Source organism: Pituophis catenifer, unplaced genomic scaffold (genome assembly GCF_029215685.1).
Source record: "Pituophis catenifer annectens isolate HBS135680 unplaced genomic scaffold, rPitCat1.0.hap2 SCAF_2, whole genome shotgun sequence".
NCBI classification, from domain to species: Eukaryota; Metazoa; Chordata; class Lepidosauria; order Squamata; family Colubridae; genus Pituophis; species Pituophis catenifer.
In genome coordinates, this window is record NW_027256882.1 from 62,106,752 (window position 1) to 62,121,004 (window position 14,253).

Sequence of the window (14,253 nt, forward strand, 5' to 3'; positions counted from 1 at the left end):
CACAGAATCATATTCTTATATTTTTATTAATGGAATCAGTTTAAAAATAGGAAGAAGTGATTATATTGGTTTGATTTGATTTAGGCATTGCCTGATTCCAAAGTGACTTTGGATGGAAGTGACCAGTGCAGATTTATTTGTCTTTTATGACTTTTTATATACCAAATCATTTCAAATGGAACAACAAGATGGAGGAAGGGAGGGACAGAGGGAGAGGGGAAGGAAGGAAGGAAGGAAGGAAGGAAGGAAGGAAGGAAGGAAGGAAGGAAGGAAGGAAGGAAGGGAAAGGAAAGGAAAGGAAAGGAAAGGAAAGGAAAGGAAAGGGAAGGAAAGGAAAGGGAAGGAAAGGAAAGGAAAGGAAAGGAGGAAAGGAAAATTATCCATCTACCCAAGTAATACTTGGCTAACAACTGAAATAATATAATTTTTGTAACAATTCTGATGAGGAAATAGCCTCCTTTTCCTAGGTGACTTGGAATGTGAAAAGAAATGGTGGCAATAGAACTAACAGTGTTAACATGAATGCAAATCAGCAAGCATTTTAAAAAAATACCAAGAGTTCCAAGAAGTTTTGCATATTGAGAAATAATATAATCTCATTGTGACCATACGCCATGCAAATTAACTCTTTAAACTCTTCATGTAGATAGTTAGATCGGATCGTACTATGGAGCAAATAGTCTTCCCTGTGCCCAGTATATGTGAGTTCCTCACCAAAGAATCTAAACTCCGGGTGTACTACACTACAGAAAGGGATGAGCAAGGCAGCAAAATCAATGATTTCTTTATGAGTTCTGAAGACCTTTTTAATGAAATGAACTGGCAAAAAAAGCTAAGAGGTAAGTTTGGTCTGGGAACACAAAAGATTTTCATTTGTTATTGTATAATAATTCCTGATCTAAAATTGCAAACTTTTTTTCCTGAAAGAAAAGGAATATTAGACTTTCATGGGTTTTTGTTTTCATCTTTTTTTGTTTTCTTTTTTTCCCTTTCCTTTCCTTTCCTTTCCTTTCCTTTCCTTTTCCTTTCCTTTCCTTTTCCTTTCTTTTCCCTTCCCTTCCCTTCCCTTCCCTTCCCTTCCCTTCCCTTCCCCTCCCTTTCCTTTCCTTTCCTTTCCTTTCCTTCCCTTTCCTTTCCTTTCTTTTCCTTTCCTTTTTTCCATACAAACATCCTACTCTCAGGTTTCCAGAAGGCCTTTGCTTAAACACTGCTTGAGCCTGTTGCTATTTATTCCATTATATCCCCAATTAATGTTTTAAATACACAGTACAAGGAAGCAGCTAATGATTCTAACCAGTGGTGAAATCCTCCGCAGTTTGCCACCGGTTTGCTGCCCACGCATTCGCGATGTGTGCCAAATGCATGCTCTGTGCATGCACATGCGCAGTGTGTGCCAAACACATGTTGCATGCACATCTGCAGTGTGCACCAAATGCACACTGCACACAAGTACATGCACAGTGCGCACTTTGCGCAGAAAATGGATGCTTAACTAGGTAAGTAGAAGAGCGAGGGGAGAGAACAGCTGTGCCGCGCTACTTATATTGGCTAGAAAGCAGGATTTCCTGCTTTCTAACGAATATAAATCGTGTGGCACAGCTGATTGTCAGAAATACCTGTTCAGACCAACCGGTAGCTTTTTTTAACTACCAGTTCGCTGAACCGGTGCGAACGAGTAGGATTTCACCACTGATTCTAATTGTGTCCAGTCATGTCTGACTCTAGGGCATGGTACTTTTCTCCATTTCTTGGCTGAGGAAGCCAGTGTTGTCCAGACATTTTCTGTGGTCGTGTGGCCAACATGGCTATATGCTACCTTGCCACCGAAGTGGTACCTATTAATCTACTTGCATTTGCATGCTTTCCTGCTAGATTGGCAGGATCTGGGGCAAGGAATGGGAGCACACCCCATTGCAGGGTGCTCAGATCTCGAACCCGGGCTGTCAGCTCAGTTCCAAGAATCTTATGCAGGTTGCAACCTTATGGCTAAACTATCAACTAACCTCTAGCAGTTTTAGTTTTATTTATATTAGTGTCCTTTATTTTAAAGCAACTCTGCTGGGATTAACAAAAAACTAACAATTTTATCATGGTATAAGATTTCTTGAACATTTTATTGGCTGCTTAAAGACTTATCCGTAGTATGGGGAGACACAGTGACTTATATTTAGCCTGCTTTCTAAATCTACATCTCCCAGCCTTCAAAGCTATTGTCAGCACCTATGGGCAGATGGAATAAATGTTGCAGGTACTAGCTTGTTGTTGTTGTTATGGAGCAGATAGCAATGCCAACTGTCCCCCAATCCTGCGTATCTAACCAAGTTACTTCTAAGGTGGAACTATAAATAATAATAAATTGAATTTATAGGCATTCACGCCTCTCTTGTGTGATACAGATAATCCTTGACTTAACAACCACAATTGGGAGCACGATCTCTATTGCTAAGTAAGGCTGTTGTTAATGAATCACTCCCGATTTTACAGCGTTTTTTTTATTTTTTGCCACCATTGTTAAGTGAACCACTGCAATTGTTCACTTTTGTTCAAAGAGAATCATGGGGTTGTTAAGTGACTCCAGATTCCCCCACTGACTTTGCTTGTCAGAAATTGTCTGGGAAGGTTGCAAATGGCAATCTCATGGCCCCGTGATACTAGCAATCATTGCAAATACATGTTCGTTGCCCAAGTGCCCACATTTTGATAATGTGTCTGTGGGGATGCTATATAAGAACCAGTCGTATATCATTTTTTCCGTGTTGTTTTTACTTCAGTCACTAGATAAGTGGCTGTAAGTTAAGAACTACCTGTATTGCTTTCACGCAAGTTCACATCTGATAGCTTGTATATAGTTTCAGCTACTATTTGGGGATAGAAAGGAAGGAAAGGAATACTAAAAAGGAATTCTGAAAGAAATACTAAGAGATACATCCCTTTGAGGTGACTAAAAAGGTGATCCAAAAGCCACATTATCTGGATTTCTTCTGATTGCTGAGTGAAGGGACATCTATTTTGCGAACAGAAGCATTAAAATAGCATGTTTAGTTCATTATAGATATTGCTGAGGTAAATGAGTCTCATCTCATTCAGCACATCACAGATTTAGGAAAGCAGAACATTGTTTAAAAAAATAGGTTCATATTTAAAATCATTGGAACGCATATACACACTACGTACTATATACATGTCATATTTGATACTATGTTCTCCAGAGCTCCTTCTCATCTAAGGCTTAATGAAGGACAGTCAATCTGTACAATATAACAGTCTCATCACTCTCATCTTTTTTGACAGCCTACAACAGGGGTGTCAAACTCGTGACATCATGTTGTCGTCACATGACATATCACAACTTTTTTGCCCCCTTCACTAAACCGGGGGTGGGCATGGCCAGCGCATCACACATCTGTCCGCAGGCTGCGAGTTTGACACCCCTGGCCTACAACATTCTAAGCTTGTTTTGAAGCTCCAGATGTCACAAATTAAAATGCAACCAATATTGGGGGGTGGCGGGTGGGGTAAGAAAAAGATACAAGGATTTTCTTTCTGGTCATGCTTACTCTGAAGTGTGGAAGGTAGTGCAGATTCAGTTAACTGTTAGGAAAGAAAGTGATGGGAAATTGAAATACACTGAGAGTTTAACTGCACAATTTGCCGTATAAACACATACAGATTTTAAAGACCCAGATGATTGCTTCATTAGGCAGAGAAAGCATAGACATTGTTTTGTATCTTCATGTCAAGCAATCATGTTATCCTACCATTTTGTAGATATCTTTGTTTTCTTTCATAAATAAAGGCAAATAGACATGTCCCAGGATAATGTCGCAAGATCCAATATGGGTCAGTCACCAGGACCAGAGGTTTAGTCTTCCGAGTTTTAGAACTCATGCTTTAGCCCATCCTCAGGGAACTTCTCTCTAGCAAAATGTGCATTTTGGGCTATATGCATAGTGGTCCCGGTGACTGATCCAGATTGGATCTTTTTTTCCTCTGCATTTTTTTCTAGGATGTACAGCCTTTCATTTTTTGGCATCCTTCAGATACATGAGAAGCTCAACTCCCAGACTCAGTCGTATTAGACTGAGTTTTGAGAGCTGTAATCCGAATACTTATAGAGTTTGATTTTAAGATGGATCATCATATAAAATAAATAAAATAAAGGTTTGGGAAGACATCCTATAATGAAAAATACATAAAAGAAGGTAGAAGACAAATAGCTCTGCCACATAATGTGGGTGAGCAATATTTCCAGAGGTAGGGGGCTACTTCCATAATATTTCCATAAACAGGGGGTTGAAGATCTCCAAGGTACCTTCCAGTCCTATAATTCTATGACTTCTCTTCCTCACTAAGCTACAATGATGAGCAGCATTTAGATTGTCTGGATTTCCCCCCCCCTTGAGTACCCTGTTTCAAACGCAAGTTTTCAACTTGTATTGTTTTAAAAGAAGTAGACTTTCAAGGAAAGGTTGAGATCTGTACAAATGTCAGAGGTGCTTCATGCACAGATTTTATGTGAGCAAATGAGATAAACTGTCAATGTTTAAACTGAACATGAAAAGCTAGGGAATGAAAGTTATTAGAATGTGGGTTTAACACAGGCTGGGAACTGAACTTGTCACTTAAGACAAAACACAGTTCTGTTTTGCTGCCAGCTATATTCTTGCTAATCCTACAGTTTATTGCTGGGAACCTGCTGCTCCAAAACCTGGGATCTTAGCATAGACTTCTTGTGCCAACATAGCAAAAGGATGTGAAAGGATTCCTGGGTCACAATTTGTCACTGTTGGTTTTTTTTTTGGGGGGGGGGGGGAAAGAAGGATATTATAAGTTTTATGAGAGGTAACAAAATTTTCTGGGCTACTTGCAGCTACTTGGTCTTATAGTCAAGCTTTTTCTGTTTGATTTTGGGCACTTTCTGAGTTATTGTGTAAGAGATTTTAATATGTTCCTCTTCCAGCATTTTGTGTCTGTGTGTTTGCCCCCAGTTGTATAACCCAGAGGCATCCACAAAGAGAATCAAGGCAAAAACAGCACTGCACTCTTGTGATTTAAGTGCAACCCTTTTGTCCTTATCTCATCACACCATATGTGATGAAAAATAGTGGTGGAGCATATTGTGCAGCACTGTTTTTGTCACCTTGATGGAAGCACCTTCTCCTGTAGATCCCAGTCTGGAAGGTGTGCACAATGTGATTTGATAAAATAAAATTAAAATAGGATATTTAAGGTTAAATCATATCCTGCAACATGAAGTTTCAATCTGAAAACTAAAATTTTGCTGTTATAAACTTGTACATGGGTATTTTATGCACGTGATTTCTGTTCTCGTGGTATTTAAAAGCTTAAATGGTTATATAAAAGTTTAATGTGATCTTTGATCTGGGAAAAAACCCCTTCACATGAACTTCTGAACTTTGCAAAGAGCAGTTAAAGAGAGACTTAAATCAAATAATAAAGGTTACTCTTGTGGCTAGTGTGTCATTCTAGGAAAAGCTGGCAAATTTTTTTTCTAAAATTTATTCCTTGTTAAAAGATACCTTTGAATCCATCAAACATTTGTTTTCCTGATTTTGCAGCTCAGCATATCTTGTATTGGTGTTCCCGCAACATGTCCTTCTGGAGCAGTATTTCATTCAACCTTGCAGTCCTTATGAATCTACTGGTAGCATTTTTCTACCCATTTAAAGGAATCAAAGGAGGTACCAATATTTCAAATATATAAAACATAGAATTTAATAGTTATATACCACAAAGATTTGAGGCCGAGAGAGAAGTAAATGAAAGATTCAATTTTGGTAGCCATTTTAGTGACTGCGATGCTAAGCAATTCACCATTTCCTAAATGATGAGAAACCTAAGAAAAAAGTATTGAGTCTAATTCAGGGGTAGACAACAGTGGCCCCAGAGATGAGTTGAATTGAAGTCCACAGGTCATAAAGGAGCCATAGTTGCCCATCCCTGGTCTATTTTATTCTGGCTTTGGAAATTGGACTTTTCTGATGTCTGTCTTATTTACAAATATTTGTAAGTATGCAAACTACCAACAAAAGTGCATATAGTCAAGGCTATGGTTTTCCCAGTTGCAATGTATGGCTGTGAAAGTTGGGCCATAAGAAAGGCTGAGCGCCAAAGAATTGAGGCCTTTGAACGATGGTGCTGGAGAAGACTCCTGCGAATCCCTTGGACTGCAAGGTGAACTAGTATAATTAAAATCAGTGCTGTCCCTTTTCATATTACTGCTAGTTTTATCTCTGTTTGTCCTCCAGATTCTCTTCAATTTTGGGGGGATTATATATTCCAAAACAGGAAACAAAATTCTGACTATCAGGAATAGTGAATGTTACTTTGTCAAATCACCTATTAATTTATCAAGTTCATTTATGCTAATCAACACCACCAAAAATCATTATACCCTTAAGTGTTTGCTGTGACAAAGCCTGGAAGATGTGAATAATTAGAGGAACCTAAATGGCCAATCAGTTATAATTGCACATATCAGAGAATTAACGTTTGTCATTAAGACATTTCAAAATCGTTTCACAGAGCTTGCTTTCTGGTCCAGATTATTTTTATTGATACGTCCATCAAGTTTTCATTCATTTTTTTTAAAAGATATATTTAAATATCCTTGAATACATACTTAAAGTGTATGCATTATAACGATACATAATATTTTTGCATAATTTTGTTTTAAAATAAGCACATTGAAGTATGTTTTCATATATTGTTGAATTAAGAACTATGCTCAAACTTTTGCAGAAATATTCAGTCTAAAGGAATGGTCCTCAGGGTCTAAAGGACTCTAGTCCTCAGGGTCAAGTTAGGTCAGTTCATACTGAACTCTGCAAAGATCAAATTAAGGCATGTCATATTTTATCTTAGCTTAAAATTCCCTGTTGCTTCGGGAAGCAGAAAATCTCAAACCAAATCGCTGTGACCAACTACAATGACTGGAATTCTTTAGAGGCATATCAGTTCAATTGACAAGGAACAGATGCTTCTCCTAAGGAGTAGAGTAACATGCTGGGAGATGCCGTCATCTTCAGGTTATTAATATTTGGTATTAGATCCAAGTGGATCTAGGTTTTATGATTCTGATTAAAATAGTATTTCATCAATACTTGCAAAATTTACAGACTTAAAGACTAAAAATAGAAGAAGTTGTCATTGGGGCAGGCCACGGATACATTTATTTGAAAGCAGACTAATTAATTCAAGTGTAGTGAAGGGACCTGTTCATCACAGCATTTAGACGTTAGTAAGTTAATAAGCTGAATGAAGAAATCAGAAAACAGCATTTCTCTGGGAAATCTTGAACATGTTTCCCAAAAGTAATTGCCAAGCCAGGCCAGTTTGTCCATAAATTTGTTTTCAGAAAATTCATAAGGTAATTGCTGAATTATACCTTGGTTCATGTGTTTGGAAAAAGACTGACCTATCGTACATTTCCTGGAATCTGTTGGGCACCTTTTCTATATTTTACTCTGCTTCTAATTTGTGGTTTATGTGTGAGGATATTGTTTTAAATTGCATTGTTTTAAATTGTTGTTAATAATGACAAGGGCTCTGTGGAGCCATATGAGGAGAGAGTAAATAATAATGAATTCTGGGTGTCTTCTTTTGCCAGGTACACTGGAGCCCCATTTGTCAGGCTTACTCTGGACGGCCATGCTAATATCGCTTGCCATTGTTATCGCTTTACCTAAGCCCCATGGCATTAGGGCTTTAATAGCTTCTACAATATTGCGATTAATTTTTTCTGTTGGTTTACAGCCCACATTGTTTCTTCTGGGGGCTTTCAATGTAAGTGTAAAATATATTTTTCCGGGATTTCTTGAAAAGTTGTCCACTTACCAAACTAGGAATTTTGTTCTAAAAAAAAATTAAGGTTGTGCCCCAGAATACTAGCTGTGTTAGATTTAAGAGGAAATATTTCAAAGCAAGTTCTCTGATACGGTTTTGCAGATATATCTCACATATATAATTTTTAAACTTGTCTTATATTAAATGAAGACTTAGCATTTTAGCCATGCGTTAATCTTCTTATTTGTTTTTGCTCTGCAGGTTTGTAACAAAATTATATTTCTGATGAGTTTTGTTGGTAATTGTGGAACATTTACTAGAGGATACAGAGCCATGATCATGGATGTAGAGTTTCTTTATCATCTACTATATCTTCTGATTTGTGCAATGGGGCTCTTTGTTCATGAATTTTTCTACAGTTTATTGGTAAGCGTTTCTGTCTGGGAACTTACCTGTGATAATGTTTGTTGATCATAATGTCCATAGTGTTACCTGACAAACATGTATAACCAGAGACCTTTATGGTGGTCTGCAGCAGGGGTGGGTTCTAAAATTTGTTACTACTGGTTCTGCGGGCGTGGTTTGATGGTCATGTGACAATTCTTTAGGATTTAGCAGAGGTACTGGTCTACCAGGCTTTTAACTGCTTGCAGAGCTGTACCGATCTACCCATTTGTTCTTGGAGTGTTCCGGTCTACCCATTTGTTTTTGGAGGCACCAGTCTATCCATTTGTTTTTCGAGCGCACTGGTCTACCACCACACTGCCTTTTAACACCCTCCCTGTACTATACAGGTAGTCCTCGAGTTACAACCTTTTGAAGCTACAATGGCACTGAAAAAGTGACTTATGACCATTTTCCACACTTATGACCATTGCAGCATCCCCATAGTTACGTGATTTACATTCAGATGCTTGACAACTGACTCATATTTATGGCAGTCGCAGTATCCTGCAGTCATGTGCGCACCTTTTGCAAGGTCAATGGGGAAGCCACAGTCACTTAACAGCCATGTTAGTGAATTAACAACTGCTGTGATTCACTTTAACAACTCTGGCAATGAAGATCTTAAAATGGGACAAAACTCACTTAACAAATTTCTCACTTAGCAACATAAATTTTGGACTCAGTTGCGGTCGTAAATTGAGGATTACCTGTACTATATAGTAGTATAACTATAGTAGATACACAATCATTGGAAGACCTCAAGGACCAAGTTTAGGAACAGATGGTTATAGAGAAAATCTATGTCATTACTGAGAGTCAATATTGACTTGATGACTCATAATCAAACAATCAATACACACTACAGATAGTTCACGACTTGCAGGCATTTGTTTAGAGACCTTTCTAAGTTATAATGACACTAAAAATAGGGACTTGCAACCGGTTCTTGCATTTAAGACAGTTGTGACAACCTCACAATCAAATGATCAGAATTTGGTTGCTTGACAGCCAGCATGTATTTATGATGTTTGCAGCATCCTGGAGTCTTGTGATTGCTATTGGCGATCTTCCCAGCCAGCTTTTGACAAGCAAAGTCAATGGGGAAAGACGGATTAGCTTAATGAACACCTGATTCATGTAACTCACTGCAGTGATTTGCTTAACAACTGTAGCAAAGGAAGTCATAAAATTAGCTTCAACTCACTTAACAACTGCCTTACTTAGCCATGGAAATCTGATCACAATTGTGGTTGTAAGTCGAGGACCACCTTATAATAAATATACAGCCACACGCACGCGCGCACGCACACACACACAAACACTGAAAGCAAATGTAATAAGATAATCCTCGACTTACAACTGTTCATTTAGTGACTGTTCAAAGTTACAATGACACCGAAAAATACGACTTACGACCGTTTTTCAAAGCTGTAACCTTTGCAGCATCCTCACAGTCATGTGATCAAAATTCAGACGCTTGGCAACTGGTTCATATTTATGACCGGTGCTGTATCCCGGAGTTATGGGATCACCTTTAGCAAACTTTTCTGACAAGCAAAGTCAATGGGGAAGCCAGGTTCACTTAATAAACCTGTTACAAATTCATCAATTCTAGCGGTTCACTGAACAACTGCGGCAAGAAAGATCGTAAAATGGGCAAAACTCACTTCCTTAACAACATAAATTTTGGGCTCAATTGTGGTCGTAAATCGAGGACTACCTGTATAGTAGTTAAAGTACTGGACTATGATCAGGGTGTCTCTGATTCTAATCCTCCCTTGTGAGGAAGCTGGCTGGGTGACTTGTCCCAGTCTCTTTCTCCCTAGAGTTGACCAGAAAGTTGAAAAACTTCCATCTATCAACCCACATTGAACCAATGTTGCAGATTATGACCCATAACTTTCAGGAACTTCCAAATTTCACCCTGCAATATGGTGATTTGAGATGAGATTTGTATCATTATTGTCACCATCAGTGTGACCCTCTGATGTGAAAGACAGAGGATGATGCTAAATACATTTATATCTATTCATTTAAAAGAATTGTCTGGTCTGGATGGAATCTAAAAGAAATCTTTAACCAATTCTGCATCTGCTAAGCCACTTGATAAATGTCAGTGTAAAATGCTATAGGGCAGGGGTGAAATCCAGCAGGTTCTGGAAAACCGAGTTTGGAGAACTGGCAGATGCCACCTCTGGTGGCCCCAGGTTGGGGTGGGAATGGGGATTTTGCAGTATTCTTCCCCTGCCATGCCCACCAAACCACACCCATCAAGCCAAGCCACACCCACCAAGCCAGGCTCACAAAACCGGTAGTAAAAAAATTTAGATTTCACCACTGCTATAGGGTGTTTTATTCCAAAGGGGGAAAAAAGATTCCCAAAGTGGTCTTAACATCCTCCTTTCTGCTTTGAAGGTACTTTTTAAAAGCCTGAGTGCCTCTTTTTCTTTCCATGATGGGGGGGGGGGGGGGAAATGGCTCAACCCAAATAAAATCAATGTCAGTGAAACTAATTAATTAACAGGGGAAATTACCCATTTTAAAAGGATATATGTAATGACTAAACTGCCTGTCAGTTCAGTTTGGTTACAGATCATCAAATTAATTAGCAATTGTTTGGAGGGAAAGCATCTGTTCTTTTTAGAGCTTTGTCTTGAATTGCAATTTGTTGTGTACATGCCAAGGAGGCTATGTCTTAACCTACTGATTCCTGGGAAATCAGTTTTACCCATGACACAGAACTGATCAGAAATTAGCTATACCTTTTCCCTTCCAAAATACAAAATCAAGTCCAAGAGAGATGCTCAATAAGATTTAGCTAGGGAATCTACACATAATTATATAGTTGTTTGCAAGAAGCCATGGTGAGAATGATCAAACTGCAGAGATACTCTCTGGGAAAAGTTTTGATCTGTCCTGAGATTTGGCTAACAGCTTCATAGCAGTTAACATAAGTTTCTGCAAGATTACGTTCTTGAGGTAAATAATATTTGTGTGTGTATATTTAAAAAAAACAGTTTCCTTTTCTGTATCCACCAGATCTTTGTATTTTTCTTTCAATTTCAAGTCAGAGAAAATGATACTTAGTTCATAATAACAATAGCAATAGCACTTAGACTTATATACCGTTTCATAGTGCTTTACAACCCTCTTTAAGTGGTTTGCAGAGTTAGCATAATGCCCCAACAATCTGGGTCCTCATTTTACCCACTCCAGAAGGATGGAAGGTTGAGTCAACCTTGAGCCTGGTGAGATTCGATCTGCTGAACTGCAGCTAGCAGTCAGCTGAAGTAGCCTGCAGTACTGCACTCTAACCACTGCGCCACCTCAGCACTTAACAGAGCTAATCATTAGCTATTGAAAAAGTTGTATTAGGAAATTTTGAGTTTCCCATGATTTGGTGGATTTAAAGTGGCACATGTCCAGCAGGTGGTTATATCTGGCTGATCTTATCAGAGTTTGAATACTAAGCAGACTCCGATCAAGGGAGGGCCAAAACTTTAGAGTACACTGGAAAATACTTAACTAGTGGTGAAGGCTCCAGGCCAGAAACCAGGAGATGGTAGGTATGTTCTCTGCCTTGAGTCATTTGTGAAAATAATAAAGTCAAGATTTTTTAAAAGAAACATTTAAAAGTAAATATACAAAAGCATCACTGGAGAAGGTAGCAAATTACTTCCAAACTGTTGCCAAGAAAACCGAACAATTCTGTCTATAGAGTGGGGAGAGGCACACTTAACCTGAAGAGGTTTAACTTTTTGCTTTATCAGCTGGAAGGAAGTGCTTAAGACTGCAAGAAAACCTTTCCAGTTTGATTTGAATATTCCTTTTCCCCTAAAGAATATTCAAAATTTAAGAATAAACCCAGATGACGATGAAAAAAGTAGACTAAAAATTGAAGAGGGTTTAGGAAGAGAAATTCACCAGAGACATTATAACTAGGTGACCAGTGCATTACTCTTTTGCTTTTAACATGCAATATCTAAGTTTCTAGAACAGAAATCAAGAAATGCTGACAGCTGTTAGCCAACCAACGTTGTTCTTTCAGTTTATTTGGTATAATAATGTTTCTAGGGATTTTTTTTTTTTTTTTTGTTTACATAGAATCAGAGAGTGGAAGGAGCTATTAAGGCCATCAGTGCAGGAATTCAAAATAAAGTATCTCCACCAAATGTCTATCCAGGCTCTGCTTAATCATATCCAACAAATGGAAGGTCATCATTTCCCTAGATAATTGGTTCCACTCTCATACTGCTCTTACTGTTAGGAAACTTTTCCTAACATTCATCCAGGATCTGCGTTCCTGGAACTTAAGACTCTTACTTGTGTCTTGTATTCTGAAGCAATTGCTTAACAAGGTGTGGCCTTCTATTTGGTTTTTAGTCAAAATGTCACAAAAAATCGACTTGTCTTTTCTAAAAAAAGTATGAGGATTTTATTTAACGATCATGTTGTTCAATTGTTTATGTAAAGTTAATGTATCTGATAGGCCATTACCTCATAAATTGTTAATGCATTGAATAAACGTTTTGTACTGTCCTTTTCCAGCTTTTTGACTTGGTGTACAGGGAGGAGACCTTGCTGAATGTCATTAAAAGTGTCACTCGCAATGGACGTTCTATCATCTTGACCGCTGTCCTTGCTCTTATTTTGGTTTACCTGTTCTCAATAGTAGGATACCTCTTCTTCAAGGATGACTTTATCTTGGAAGTAGATAAGCTACCTAATGAGACATTATTGCCAGGTTTGTATTCAATTCTTGACAAAGGAAATACACCACAAATGACAAAAAAAATAAATAAATAGGGGATTTATTTTGTGAATGCTAATCCCTCTCCAGCCCACAGGCAATTTCTTGCTAAAACCAGTTAAAGCAACCAGTACTTTAAGTTAATTATGCTTATAAATTGAGTTCTTAGTATTTGAAAAACTTAACTAATGAGATTGCAAAGCAAATCAGGACCACATGTAGAAATGTATGCATTAAAAAATATAACTGAAAATAAATGTACAGTTGTCTTGTACAGCCTAATTCTATACTCGGTGTATATTGAAATGATGTGATTTGGATGATATATGGTGAAAAATGTAATGAAAAAGTCCTTCCCCCCCCCCTGTAAATTATGTTGTTCCCAAATATCACATTTTACAAGAAGATATTAGTCACATTTATATGCCCCTCTCCATATCACAAAAAGCAACCTCTGTCTATGCATATAATTTCTGGAATATGTTCCATGTATGAAATAATATGAATCCATATGTTGAATTTCACAAGTGACAATAATCAAAACCTGAATGCACATAAATAAGTATAACATATAACAGTGCATGCACTGACCCCCATCCTTCACTCTCTCCAACCTCTCTGGACTCAACCTGAAAGCCTGGAGATGACTTGTATTCATGTTTACTTGGATGTGAAAGCAGCTCTTTATGAAATCTGGAATCCTACAAGATTGCTCAGAGGGCTATATGTCTGTTTAAGCAAATATAAATATAGTACTCCTTCATCACCACCACCCAATCAAATATGAAGAGGTGAGAGTAGGCGATAGGACTACTTGCCTTCTAGCTATTTTCAAACCCAATCTGAAGGGACTATATACTTGTCACTAAATGCATATGCATTGGGAATTAGCATTGGCCACCTTATGTTATCACAGGTGTTCAAACAAAGGTAGCCTACGTCCCACATTGTTTTTCTGGAATATTTGGTGGGTGGAAAATGAAAGCACTATGCAGTCTGCTTTTGCAACACATGCATAAAAATACTATCTGTTCATTGAGTTTAGATAAGCAATATAGCTTTTGCTTTTTACATAATCAATTATCAAGAATTTCTTATTTATTTATTTATTTATTTATTTATTTATTTATTTATTTATTTATTTATTTATTTATTTATTTTGTCGCATTTCTATGCCGCCCAACTCCCGAGGGACTCTGGGCGGTTTACAACAGAGAATAAAACAATGCAATAATATCCCATACAAACGT

General features: G+C 37.8%; 1 protein-coding gene across 1 annotated transcript in view; it reads left to right on the plus strand.

Annotated features, from left to right (window-relative positions):
• ITPR1 (inositol 1,4,5-trisphosphate receptor type 1) overlaps positions 1 to 14,253 on the plus strand; it is a 282,837-nt gene that overhangs the window by 237,629 nt on the left and 30,955 nt on the right. Inside the window, exons 51-55 of the mRNA XM_070933575.1 lie at positions 647 to 839; positions 5,580 to 5,702; positions 7,631 to 7,806; positions 8,068 to 8,232; positions 12,802 to 12,997. Of these exons, the coding sequence (XP_070789676.1) occupies positions 647 to 839; positions 5,580 to 5,702; positions 7,631 to 7,806; positions 8,068 to 8,232; positions 12,802 to 12,997 (853 nt within the window). The remainder of the gene's footprint in view (positions 1 to 646; positions 840 to 5,579; positions 5,703 to 7,630; positions 7,807 to 8,067; positions 8,233 to 12,801; positions 12,998 to 14,253) is intronic.